The 13,422-nt window shown below is 45.9% G+C and overlaps 1 protein-coding gene across 1 annotated transcript; it reads right to left on the bottom strand.

The window, feature by feature from the left end:
• Positions 1-1,571: 1,571 nt before the first annotated feature.
• B3GNT8 (UDP-GlcNAc:betaGal beta-1,3-N-acetylglucosaminyltransferase 8) lies at positions 1,572-8,548 on the bottom strand. The gene is made up of 2 exons (XM_087727318.1): positions 8,040-8,548; positions 1,572-5,181 (listed from the first exon to the last, which is right to left on the bottom strand). The coding sequence occupies exon 2, from the start codon at positions 5,169-5,171 to the stop codon at positions 3,897-3,899; it is 1,275 nt and encodes a 424-aa protein (XP_087583444.1). The 5' UTR covers positions 5,172-5,181; positions 8,040-8,548; the 3' UTR covers positions 1,572-3,896.
• Positions 8,549-13,422: the final 4,874 nt, after the last annotated feature.

Genomic DNA, 13,422 nt, shown 5'->3' with positions numbered 1-13,422 from the left:
CTGACCCCCTCCTCAGTCCAGTAACGAATGCCGAGACAAGCTTAGCTGGAATTCCACAGCACTTTTATTAGCAGGAAACGTAAATCTCGGTGGCTGAAAGCCCAAGCATAACAAATAGATAAGAACCTTGGCAGCAACTCAGACTTCGACAGAGACAGATAACAGCTTCTCCAGCGTTAAGAATGAAGTTGAATCTTGCAAACCAGACTCCTCCCCGAGTCTCTCCTTAAATACAATCTTGAGAGGAGCCTAATTACAACCACCTGGGTCCAATTATCTTTTGTAACTGCATAGCTGTTCTCTCCATCGATCTGCCCAGCGTTGCCGGGCATCCGGGACCCCCTCCCTTGTCTCCTCATCACTGCTCCAAGGCCTGACGTCAGGAGCACACTCCCTTCGGCTCTCGCTGCTGCTCCATGCCTCGGGCGCCTCCTGGTGGCCAACCAGCCTCTCTGCGCCCTGCTCAGAGTCGGAACCCTGTCCAGGGCCCTCCACCTCTTCCAGAGCCGACTCATAAGGCCCCTCGCTGGCGGAGTCTGTTTGCAGCTCCAACGGCTCCTGCTGGGCCACAACAATACCTGTGGAGGGAAAGGATCTGCCCTGCAACATATCAAAACACATCAGCATGGTGTGTATTTTGTGTTTGTGTAGTTTTTCTGGCTGCCTCCTTGGGGGAAAAAAAAATCAGAGTTCTTATTGGAGATGCTCTGCAGGAAATACAGGTAGTCCTCGACTTAACAACAATTCATTTAGTGACCATTCTAAGTTACAACAGCGCTGCAAAAAGTCACACGAGGCGAGGGTTTTTCCCCCGGAGGACCATTCGTTGCAGCACCCCCGTGATCAGAATTCAGGCGCTTGGCTGCTGACTCAGATTTATGACGGCTGCAGCGTGTCCCGTGAGCTCCTTTTGCGACCTTCCGACAAGAAAATGGGAAAGCCAGATTCACTTAACAACCAGGTTGCTAACTTAACCCTTGCCTTGGTTCACTTAACAGCGGTGGCAAAGGGAAGTCGTAAAAGGAGGGGAAGCTCACTTGGGTGTGTCCCTTGGCAATGGAAATGTTCAACGGGGGTCATAAATTGAGGACCACCTGTCATACGCTGCTTTGAAGGCTCCAAGCCCAACGTTTCCAAAAAATAAAAACACACATTCACAAATCGCCAGTCGACGTTCTCCAAGACCGCCGGTGCCCAAGTCCCGTTTTTATTACAGCCGGAGGTTATTACAGGGTGGGCAGGAGAGGTTGGGGGAATCCCATTTGCCCCCTCCCCATTTTGTCAAGTCAAAGGTAACGGAGCCCTCTTTAAACCATCAGCAATTGCAAGAACCCTTAGACGTTTATACTGCTTCACACAGGAAGGATGGGAGAGGAGGAAGGAAGGATGGATGGAAGGGAAGGATGGAAGGGAGAGAAGGAAGGATGTATAGAAGGGAAAGAAGGAGAGAAGGATGGATGGAAGGGAGAGAAGGAAGGAAGGAAAGGAGAGAAGAAGGATGGAAGGGAAGAAAGGATGGGAGAGGAGGAAGGAAGGGGAGAGAAGATATGATGGAAGGGAAGGATGGATGGATAGAAGGGAGAGAAGGAAGGATGTATAGAAGAGAAAGAAAGAGGGAAGGGAGAGATGGAAGGAAGGATGGATGGAAGGGAAGAAAGGATGGATGAAAGAAAGGGAAGGATGGAAGAGGAGGAAGGAAGGATGGATGGAAGGGAAGGGAGAGAAGGAAGGATGTATAGAAGGGAAGGAATGAGGGAAGGGAGAGATGGACGGGAAGGATGGATGGATGGAAGAAAGGGAAGGATGGGAGAGGAGGAAGGAAAGATGGAAGGGAGAGAAGGAAGGATGGAAGGGAAGAAAGGATGGGAGAGGAGGAAGGAAGGATGGATGGAAGGGAGAGAAGGAAGGATGTATAGAAGGGAAGGGAGAGATGGAAGGGAAGGATGGATGGAAGAAAGGGAAGGATGGGAGAGGAGGAAGGAAAGATGGAAGGGAGAGAAGGAAGGAAGGAGAAGAGGAGGAGGAGGCTCTAAGCAGTTTACAAAGTCAGTTAAAAGGATTTCTTAGGACGAGGCTCATGAGATGAATACATTTAGTCCCCTCTCTCCCCCTCTTAGTATCTGCCTCGTAGCAAAGGAAATAGTTCGCTGTTTGCAAGTCCTCAATCCTGTAATCTGTAAACGAGAGATGGAATTTTTTTTGGTCTTATCTCGAATACTTCCAGGGGTTTGGAATATAAGACCTGGACAAGGGGAAGCGTCTGCTGATGGGCCTGAAACAGCAACTACACTTCTCTGCTGCTTTTCAGGGGTGTCGAAGTTTCCTGACCAATGTACAGGTTCTCCCTTCCCAGCTCGGCTCCTGAGCCTTGCAGAACCTGAATATTACATTAAACTCTTTTGACAGGTGGAGAGATAGCAATAGCAATAGCAGTTAGACTTATATACCACTTCATAGGGCTTTCAGCCCTCTCTAAGCGGTTTACAGAGTCAGCATATCGCCCCCAACAACAATCCAGGTCCTCATTTTACCCACCTCGGAAGGATGGAAGGCTGAGTCAACCCTGAGCCGGTGAGATTTGAACAGCCGAACTGCAGAACTGCAGTCAGCTGAAGTAGCCTGCAGTGCTGCATTTAACCACTGCGCCACCTCGGCTCTTATAGAGATAATGTGGGTCTGGACATCTAAAGTGCGTGAACAAGGAATTCTGCTAGGAATGAGCTACAGAATAGCAATAGCAATAGCAGTTAGACTTATATACCGCTTCATAGGGCTTTCAGCCCTCTCTAAGCGGTTTACAGAGTCAGCATATTGCCCCCACAGTCTGGGTCCTCATTTTACCCACCTCGAAAGGATGGAAGGCTGAGTCAACCCTGAGCCGGTGAGATTTGAACCGCCGAACTGCAGAACTGCAGTCAGCTGAAGTAGCCTGCAGTGCTGCACTCTAACCACTGCGCCACCTTGGCAGCCCAGGAGTCAAAAGCCTTAAGGAGAAGGTGGGACAGATCCTATCGGGCATCAAAACTATCCTAGGATCCTAATGACATCCCCAAAAAGCATCTTGCTTCCCACCCCAACAATCCGGGTCCTCATTTGACCGACCTCGGAAGGACGGAAGGCTGAGTCCAACCTTGAGCCGGTCAGTATCGAACTGCTGGCAGTCGGCAGAGTTAGCCTGCAATGCTGCATTCTCACCACAGCGATCCTTCCTTCTAGAGGGCCTTATTGCCACTTCAGCCCATGTTGAAACACTCCGCGGTTAGCAAGGCTAAGCTTCGTGCCTCAGTTTCTTGGTTTATCCAGCTGTGGGGAAGGGGGAATTGACCCTCAAAAATTCGGGGCCTAAAGGGAAAAAATAAATAAAACACTTGTGGACAATACTTCCCCTCCTGGAAATCCAGGCAGGTTGGGCCAGCTAGCCAGGAATTTCTCTTCCTCTTGCATTGCCTCCATATCTGGAGGAAGGTTCCTCTTAGAAATCCAGCAATTGCAGGCCAATTGGGAGGGCACCGGGTTTGGGGGGGGGGGGCGGAGGAAGCAAACTTGAAGCCCTGGCATTCTCAGCTAGGGCCAGGCAGATGTAGTGGCCTTTTTCCCACCAGCCTGGTGGGAAAAATAAGGACAATACTTAGATCCGTAAACGGCGCTTCTGGGACTGTTGATACGGCACTGCCTTCCATCGCGATATCTCCAGAAAGGCAAATAGGAATTTCAGAACATCGCAACCTTGTCAACCAGACACTTAAAGGGGTGCCCATCCCCAGATCCTGTCCTTCAAAAGTCCACTAAAAGTTGGGGTGTCCTCCCCCCCCTTGAAATACTCCAATGGGATTTGGGCCCGAGCATCTCTCCGTTGTAGCCCAGAGATCGGAATAGCTTCACGTTCCGCCGTTCGGTTAGAATCCCGGCGGCTGTTCCGCTTGGGGTTTCGACACCTCCGGTCCGCATCGGAGATTCGGATCGGTGATTTTCTTCCAGAGACGGAGGGTCTGCTGGGGGCTACGCCGATGGACCAAGAGCAGCTGGCTGTGCACGCAGGGATCTTCGCGGTCCTTCTCGGCAATATCGAAGGTCATGAAACCGGCGTGGGGCTGAGGGGGGATGCCCAGAGCTTGGAAGCAGAGCCCCGTGTAAACGTCGTCGATGGGGTAGAAGGCCACATGACGAGAAATGAGGAGCAGCAAGAGGGCCAGGGGTCCGGAGAAGATGTAGCCCCCGCCTCCTGCATAAGCTGGATACGGCCCCACGTAGAATGATTCCGGCACATAGTATTTACTTCTCTGAATTCGGAAAGGCGAGGCGTTGGACATCACCTGCCCCGTGTAGAGGGGTTCGTTGGCATCCACCGAGCTTAGGTACCCCAAGACTTTCGGGGTGTTGATGAACACGTCGTCGTCCCCCTTGAGGATGAAACGGACATCCCGACAATAGTCCAACGTCCAGCGCAGGAAGAGGGAGTCCTTCAGCGTCAGGTTGAAGAAAGTGTCCTCAAAATCCCACATCAAAATGTCCCTAAAACTCTGGCTCTCGAAATGGACCAAGGGTTGCAGGTGGGGTCCCTGCTGCCCCTCGGCCGTGCCCAGCAAGAAGACAGTCCGGACGGCCAGACCACCGGGTTCTCCTTCTTGCCCCCAAGTATCCCTCACGGCTTGGCGGGCGGCAAAATTGCCGGGGACAGATTTGATGGCCAAGAGCAAGAAGGCGCCATTCTTCGTCTCGGCACACTTGCGGGGTTCGTTGATCAGGAGGGAGTAATTCCTGCAGTCCCCGTAGAGAATGAAATTCTTATAAAGCTCCGGATACGAGTTGAAATGTTTGATCTGGGTGGCCAGCTCCTCCAGGTTGGCACTGGGGCATTTATTCCAGGAAGCGTTGCCCCCTAAACCTTCTTCCAAGGCCCGGAAATGTTTGTGCTGTTTAGCGTTCCAATAAGCTTTGGCCCTTGGGATGCTCTGGCGGAATTGTTGCAAGGAGGCGTTAAAATGATGGAAGACAAAGGCCGGAGGGATTTCCTCGAAGGGCTGGAAGGGGGTGATGGGGACACTTTGCAACCGAGCTGCGTGGGGCGCGGGGTATTGCTCCTCCTGCTCGGCCGTCCATTCGATATAGGCCTTGAGGGCCACCAGGGTTAGCAACGCTGTGACGATCGAGAGGCAGCGGGAAATATTCATTTTTCTCCTCCTGGGAGTGGAGAACAAGCAGCCAGCATGCAAAGAGAGAAGAAAGACAGATAATGAAATTCACGTGACAATTACAAACTTGGTTCACACAACCAGATCAACAGAAAAAGGTAAAGGTTCCCCTTACACATTACGTGCTAGTCGTTCCTGACTCTAGGGGGCATGTTGGGAGTATACTCCTAGTGTTGGGTAGGCAGGATAGATAGATAGATAGATAGATAGATAGATAGATAGATAGATAGATAGATAGATAGATAGATAGATAGATAGATAGATAGATAGATAGATGATGGATGGATGGATGGATGGATGGATGGATGGATAGATAGATAAATAGATAAATAGATAGATGATAGATAGGATAGATAGATAGATAGATAGATAGATAGATAGATAGATGGATGGATGGATGGATGGATGGATAGATAGATAGATAGATAGATAGATAGATAGATAGATAGATAGATAGATAGATGATAGATAGATAGATAGATAGATAGATAGATAGATGAGATAGATAGATAGATAGATAGATAGATAGATAGATAGATGATAGATAGATAGATAGATAGATAGATAGATAGATAGATAGATAGATAGATAGATGATGGATGGATGGATGGATGGATGGATGGATGGATGGATGGATAGATAGATAGATAAATAGATAAATAGATAAATAGATAGATGATAGATAGGATAGATAGATAGATAGATAGATAGATAGATAGATAGATAGATAGATAGATAGATAGATAGATAGATGATAGATAGATAGATAGATGAGATAGATAGATAGATAGATAGATAGATAGATAGATAGATAGATAGATGATAGATGATAGATAGATAGATAGATAGATGATAGATGATAGATGATAGATGATAGATAGATATAGATAGATAGATAGATAGATAGATGATAGATGATAGATGATAGATAGATATAGATAGATAGATAGATAGATAGATAGATAGAGATAGATAGATAGATAGATAGATAGATAGATAGATAGATAGATAGATAGATAGATAGATAGATAGATAGAACGAACAACAAATGGTCGTTGTTGCTTTAAATCAGTGGTTCCCAAACTTGGCAACTTTAAGACTTGTGGACTTCAACTCCCAGAATTCTCCAGCCAGCTCTGGTGGCTGGAGAATTCTGGGAGTTGAAGTCCACAAGTCTTAAAGTTGCCAAGTTTGGGAACCACTGCTTTAAATGAGTGGATGTACTTATCAGGTGTAATTAACTTTACTATAAGAAGAAGTAGGAGTACGGTAGGATAGCATAAACAAAGAGAAGACAAAACTGTTAATTAAGAATATGACTCTGAACCAGAAAAGGGAAGTACAAAGCCTGTTAGGATTAACCCTAAACCTAATTGTCCTCCCTGTTAGGAAGTTCCTCCTTAGTTTTTAGGTTGCTTCTCTCCTTGATTAGTTTCCATCCATTGTTCACCACCACCTAGTCCTTCTTTTCTCTAACCCTGCTGCTTAGCCCATCAAAGTGGTTCTTTAGAGAAGATTAAAGACCTTGCAGGCAAACTGCGATCCCATTACGCCTTCCCACTGCTTCTCTCTACCTCAAACGTAGTCATTAAACGCAGGATGTCGTAACAGGAAGAATATGCTAATGACTCTTTAAGCCAAGTTTCTTTACCGTGTAAGGGTTACGTAAGCAAGAAACCTGGCTTCAGAAGCGAAGAATATTCATAATGCAAACATCTGTTTCAAATGCAGCTTTCTCTCCCGCCCCCTCCTTTTTTTTTTCTTTTTTTTTGGACAAGACCAGCTGTTCTCCAAAGTCGATCAAAATTTCTCCGCCACCGTGGTGGCCCTCAGCCTCCACCGACCGATTCGGTTTCGGCCAGACGGTTTTGCAAAAGCGAGAGAGAGAGAACCAGTTCCGGAGAAAACAATTAACTGGAATTGCACCCTCCTTAACAACTGTGATTATGTCGTTAAAGTTTCCCGTTGCCAATTCCAAGATGAACGGCCTCCTACCCCTGCCAATATGGCACTTGACTGGCACACATTTTAGTTCCTTAGTTTACTTTATTGTTAGTGCACCTCGTACAACGAAATTATTATTTTTTTAAACGTACTGTTTTGTTTATGCAAACTTCACATCTTTGCAACACATTATTACACTTCTTTTTACATATCTGTTGTGATTCTTTTTATCTGTACATATAAGTCTTGTGTAGCTATAACTTTATGTGTGTGTGTGTGTGTGTATGTATATTATTTCATACATCTTTTTTCTTCATTCTATATATAACATTCTATATATTCTATGCATAACAACCTTTACTACATTTGAATCATTTTGCATCCATTCCCTATTATTTATTTGCTACAGTCCATTTTGTACAACGAAATTAAATGCCATCTCCAGTGTACATTATAACTACAAAAATGGAACCCAAACACACACACACACACCCTTCGCATTCTACACACTTGAATTGAAAACCCTTGATATTGCATTAATATTGCACTATACCGTAGAATTCGGTATAGTGTGTGATCTTATTGGTCTTAGGGAGGTATGCGGCAGGAGACGGTCTCGTTTCAGCCCTCTCTAAGCGGTTTACAGAGTCAGCATATCGCCCCCACAGTCTGGGTCCTCATTTCACCCACCTCGGAAGGATGTCAACCTTGAGCCGGTGAGATTTGAACCGCCGAACTGCAGATAGCAGTCAGCTGAAGTGGCCTGCAGTACTGCACTCTAACCACTGCGCCACCTCGGCTCATCACTTTGGTGCGTATGCCTGTACAATTGCCTGTAAATAGGTCTGCCGTGCGCAGAACATTAAAAAATGCCAAAAACAGCGCGAACCGTTAGCAACCCACCTCTGGTGATGACGTCTGGGTGGATGGGTGGGTGGAGCCTCGTGCCACCGCCACTAACGGGTCTCCCGAACCAGTGCGAATACCACCTCTGATCTGAAAGAGCAATTTTGAAATACAGGTAATCCCCAACCTGCAACGGTTCATTCAGTGACTTTTGAGGTTACCACGGCACCGGAAAAAGCGACTGTTTTGTTACTGGAAAGATACAGGTTGACAATGAAAGTTGATAATAAAAAAATTAGTTAATTTTGGTGATCAATAAGGAGGAATTTGGTAATTCTTAGATTGTTTTAGATTGCTATTAAATGTTCATTCGTCAACAAATAATTAATGATAATAACAATAATGAAATGATAATGGATACAGCTTAGTGATATATACATGCGCTGGCAAACTAGTAAAAGAAATTTGGATATAAATTGCAAATTGCGATCTGGGAAAAAGACCTATAAGTTTTATTAACAAACTTTTATTTAGATATGGTCATAAAGGTGTAATGTTTTTTGGGGCCTGACGAGAGGAGATGGGATGTAAATAATAAATGATTTTTAGCCAATTATAACAACAAGGAAATGTCAATGGATATTGTTTAATAATATATACATGCCCTGGTATTGGCGAAAGGAACTTGGATACAGACCTCTAAACAGCGAGTTTTTTGGAGGGGGAAGTGGGGAGAAAGGTTTAGAAACTTTATTAATTGACTTTTGCTTAGAATATGTCATAAAGGTGTTATGTCATTGGAGGATTTTTGAAATAGCTAATGAATGCCATTACGTGGTTGTGTCTTTAAGTATGAAGGATTTGAGGTAAAAGCACGTTCAAATAATTGTAGTCAAATGTCACTCAAATGAGAGATATAAACGAGACTGGAAAAAATGGATTGACTATATACAAAATAAATACGGGACCAAGAAATTCCAGTTAGCCTATGCTTAAGATCAGAAATGATTCAAATTGTTTAAAGTTAGCCTCAGCAAGAAGAAGCTAAGATCAATGTAGAGATGTTATTAATTTCTTTATTTCTTGACTATATACAAAATAAATACGGGACCAAGAAATTCCAGTTAGCCTATGCTGAAGATCAGGAACGATTTAAATTGTTTAAAGTTAGCTTAGCAAGAAGAAGCTAAGATCAATGTAGAGATGTTATTAATTTCTTTATTTCTTGAATATATACAAAATAAATACGGGACCAAGAAATTCCAGTTAGCCTATGCTGAAGATCAGGAACGATTTAAATTGTTTAAAGTTAGCTTAGCAAGAAGAAGCTAAGATCAATGTAGAGATGTTATTAATTTCTTTATTTCTTGAATATATACAAAATAAATACGGGACCCAAGAAATTCCAGTTAGCCTATGCTGAAGATCAGGAACGATTTAAATTGTTTAAAGTTAGCTTAGCAAGAAGAAGCTAAGATCAATGTAGAGATGTCATTAATTTCTTTATTTCTTTTTTCTCAATAGATTTCCCCCAGCTGGGGAATTCTGGGAGCTGAAGTCCACAAGTCTTAAAGTTCCCAAGTTTGGACACCCCTGGCTTAATGACTCTGGTGTTCTTTTAACAACTGCCACACACACAAAAAAGGGTAAAATTATGCACGGTGATGTAATAACACCCTTCACCACTGACACAACTTATGACCACAATTCTGGGCTCAATTACAGTTGTAAGTCAAGGATTATCTGTATCTTTTCTCCCCCACTCCCCCCCAAAAAGAGCTATGTATTTTTCTCCAAAAATAAGAACCACCCCAGTTTATCTGAAAAATCCCTCCAGAGGCTGCTGGGACCGAGCCAGCCTCAGATGCCCACTGGCAGCTTGGGCAGCCAATTCGAAGTGCTGTTATCTGAAGGCATGGTGCCAGAATGGTGGGAGGTGAACCCAGAGGGATCTGACAGGCGTAATGGGGGAAAAAAACACATCCTATCAGGAGAGCTTTTTGGGGAAAGGAATGTGCCAGTGGGGAAGTTTATGGCCGGCTCATATCTTTCCTGGACATAAATAAAACAGGCAGGTCAAGTCGAAAAGGACTTTGGAACTTTATGGAGAACAGCCAGAAACCAGCTTATCTTTCTGTAAATTAGTCTGCTGGATTTTGGGTGGGTGGGTGGATGAGGGGAGGGAGGGAGGAAGGAAGGGAAGGAAATGGAGGGAGGGAAGAAGGAAGGAAGGAAAACAAGAACAGAGGTAGGGAGGAAGGAGGGAGAGGAAGGAAGGTAGGTAGGTAGGTAGGAAGGAAGGAAGGAAGGAAGGAAGGAAGGAAGGAAGGAAGGAAGGAAGAAAAACAAGAACAGAGGTAGGGAGGAAGGAGGGAGGGAGAGGAAGGAAGGCAGGAAGGAAGGAAGAAGAAAATGGAGGGAGGGAAGAAGGAAGGAAGGAAGGAAGGAAGAAAAACAAGAACAGAGGTAGGGAGGAAGGAGGGAGAGGAAGGAAGGCAGGAAGGAAGGAAGAAGAAAATGGAGGGAGGGAAGAAGGAAGGAAGGAAGGAAGGAAGGAAAACAAGAACAGAGGTAGGGAGGAAGGAGGGAGGGAGAGGAAGGAAGGCAGGCAGGAAGGAAGAAGAAAATGGAGGGAGGGAAGAAGAAGGAAAACAAGAACTGAGGTAGGGAGGAAGGAAGGTCGGGAAGGAAGGAGGGAGAGGAAGGAAAGAAGGAAGGAAGAAAGGAAGGAAGGAAGAAAGGAAGGAAGGAAAATCAGAACAGAGATGGGGAGGAAGGGGAGGGTCGGGAAGGATGGAGGAGAGGAAGGAGGCAGGCAGGCAGGCAGGCAGGCAGGCAGGCAGGAAGGAAGGAAGGAAAGGAAGGAAGGAAGGAAGGAAGGAAGGAAGGAAGGAAGGAAGAAGGAAGGAAGGAAGAAAATAAACAGAGGGAGGGAAGAAGGAAGGAAGAAAAACCAGAACAGAGGCAGGGAGGAAGGGAGGGAAAGAGGGAGAAGAACGAGAACAGAGGCAGGTGGAAAGGAAAGGAGATAGAGAAGGAAAGGAGATAGAGAAGAAGGAGATAGAGAAGGAAAGGGAAAGGAGATAGAGAAGAAGGAAAGGAAAGAAGAACAGAAGCAGGGAGGAAGGAAGGGTCACAAGTCACAGGTCTTTTCCCCCTGCCCTTGTAACATCAATCAGCCACGAAACAAGGGGTTCTCCATGTATCCCCAAGCAATTCACGCTGGCCAAACCCATCCCAGCCACCAAAGTGACTCCAACCCCGATCCTGGATCGACCCTCACGCTTCCCCCAAGCCCCAAATCCACCCCACAGCCTCTCCGCCTCTCCGCCTCTCCCCCTTCCTGGCACAAAGCTCCTCTGAAAAAGCCAACTCTAATTCTCTCCGGAGAGCGAGAGGGGAAAAGGACAGGTGCCTCCTGAGTTAATTGAGGGAGGAAAGTGATGGAGGGAAGAGGCCTTCGGTTGCTAAGTGCTTTTTCCGGAGCCATTTCCCAGCCTGATGGGACCTGGGATTTGGCTGCCTTTTGTTTTTCTCGTCCTTGGCAGGGGAACGAAATCCATCTCCGACGAAAACAACAAGCCCCAGTCCATTAGTCTCTTTCCCCGTTCTGGGCCAACACGGCTGCAAGTCCTCGACTTACGACCCAAACGGAGGCCAACATTTGGGGTGCTAAGTGAAACGTTTGTTAAGGGACTTTCGTCCCATTCTGCAACCTTTCTGGCCGTCGATGTTAAATGAATTCCCTGCACTCATCGTTAGCAACACGTTTCCTAAGTGAATCTTTCTGTAAATGAGCCTGTTGCACTTTGGATGGGTGGAAGGAAGGGAGGAAGGAGAAGAAGAACAGAGGGAAGGGAGGGAGGGAGAGAGAATGGGGGAAGGAAGAAGGAAGAAAAAAGAAAGAAAGAAAGAAAGAAAGAAAGAAAGAAAGAAAGAAAGAAAGAAAGAAAGAAAGAGGGAGGGAGGGAGGGGAACAAGAACAGAGGAAGGGAAACCATTAACCCTCAGAGAGCCCTAAAGACCTCACAGTCCTCCTCCTCTCCACTTACCTCACTCCTTACTAACACTGATGGTGTTACCTAGCCGGGTCATGAAACGCCTGCCAAGAAAACCACCGTGCGCAGAGAACACCAAGGAGCACCCCGTTCCACCCTGACCTGCAAATATTCTGCTTTGCCGCCTTTTATTTGTTTATCAATTTTTTATTCCACCCATCTCCCTTACAGAGGTGACTCCGAGACTCTGACAAGTTACAAAACGTGCATTAAATGGGCCGTATCTTTCCCCAGGGCAGCGATGGGCTTTTGGGGGAAAGATCCTGGGCCAATGAAAAAGGCCACTTCAAAAGTGCCACTTCAGAGCTGGTGGTTGTGGTTTCATTTCCCTCCCACGGAGTCTTCTCCTCCTCCCAGTGCCAAGGGTGATGACTCCTCCCTTGCGAGGAAGAGTCGGCAATCCTCATCCTCGTAAGACTCCCAAGATTGCTCTCCACATTCTCTTTTTTAAAATATATACATATTGTTATTGTATATTTTTCTTCGTAATACACCCCATTTCCAGTTTTGAAGCGGCAGCGTATCCGGTCCTTTTTAAGTATCCATATTTTATACACCCTGATTATAATCGATATTCTCTTAATCATAGATTGATAATCTCTTTTAAATACATGGTGTTATACGTCATAGTGATAGGCATTATTATTTTCATGATTGTACCATAACATTCTATATATTTATCTCTCTCCTTTCCTCTCCTTCCTTCTCCTCCCTTTTCCTCTTCTCCTCTTCCCTCTCCTTCCCTCTCTCCTAGTCCATTTCCTTCTCTCCTTTCCCCTCTCTATTTCTCTCTTCTTCCTTCTCTTTCTTTCTCCTCTTCCCTCTCCTTCCCTCTCTCCTAGTCCATTTCCTTCTCTCCTTTCCCCTCTCTATTTCCCTCTTCTTCCTTCTCTTTCTTCCTCCTCGTCTCCTCTTCCCTCTCTTTCCCTCTCTCCTAGTCCATTTCCTTCTCTCCTTTCCCCTCTCTATTTCCCTCTTCTTCCTTCTCTTTCTTTCTCCTCTTCTCCTCTTCCCTCTCCTTCCCTCTCTCCTAGTCCATTTCCTTCTCTCCCCTCTCTATTTCCCTCTTCTTCCTTCTCTTTCTTTCTCCTCGTCTCCTCTTCCCTCTCCTTCCCTCTCTCCTAGTCCATTTCCTTCTCTATTTTCCCCTCTCTATTTCCCTCTTCTTCCTTCTCTTTCTTTCTCCTCTTCTCTTCTTCCCTCTCCTTCCCTCTCTCCTAGTCCATTTCCTTCTCTCCTTTCCCCTCTCTATTTCCCTCTTCTTCCTTCTCTTTCCTTCTCCTCTTCCCTCGGCCATTCTCTCCTCCTCTCCTCCGCTCCCCTCTCCTCCACTTCCCCTTCTCCCTTCATCTCTCCCCTCCCCTTTCCATTCATCTCCATCT

Source organism: Thamnophis sirtalis, unplaced genomic scaffold (assembly GCF_051295495.1).
Source record: "Thamnophis sirtalis isolate CommonGarterSnake01/CBP01778 unplaced genomic scaffold, rThaSir2_p1.2 scaffold_13, whole genome shotgun sequence".
NCBI classification, from domain to species: Eukaryota; Metazoa; Chordata; class Lepidosauria; order Squamata; family Natricidae; genus Thamnophis; species Thamnophis sirtalis.
This window is presented reverse-complemented; position numbering and strand designations above follow the sequence as displayed.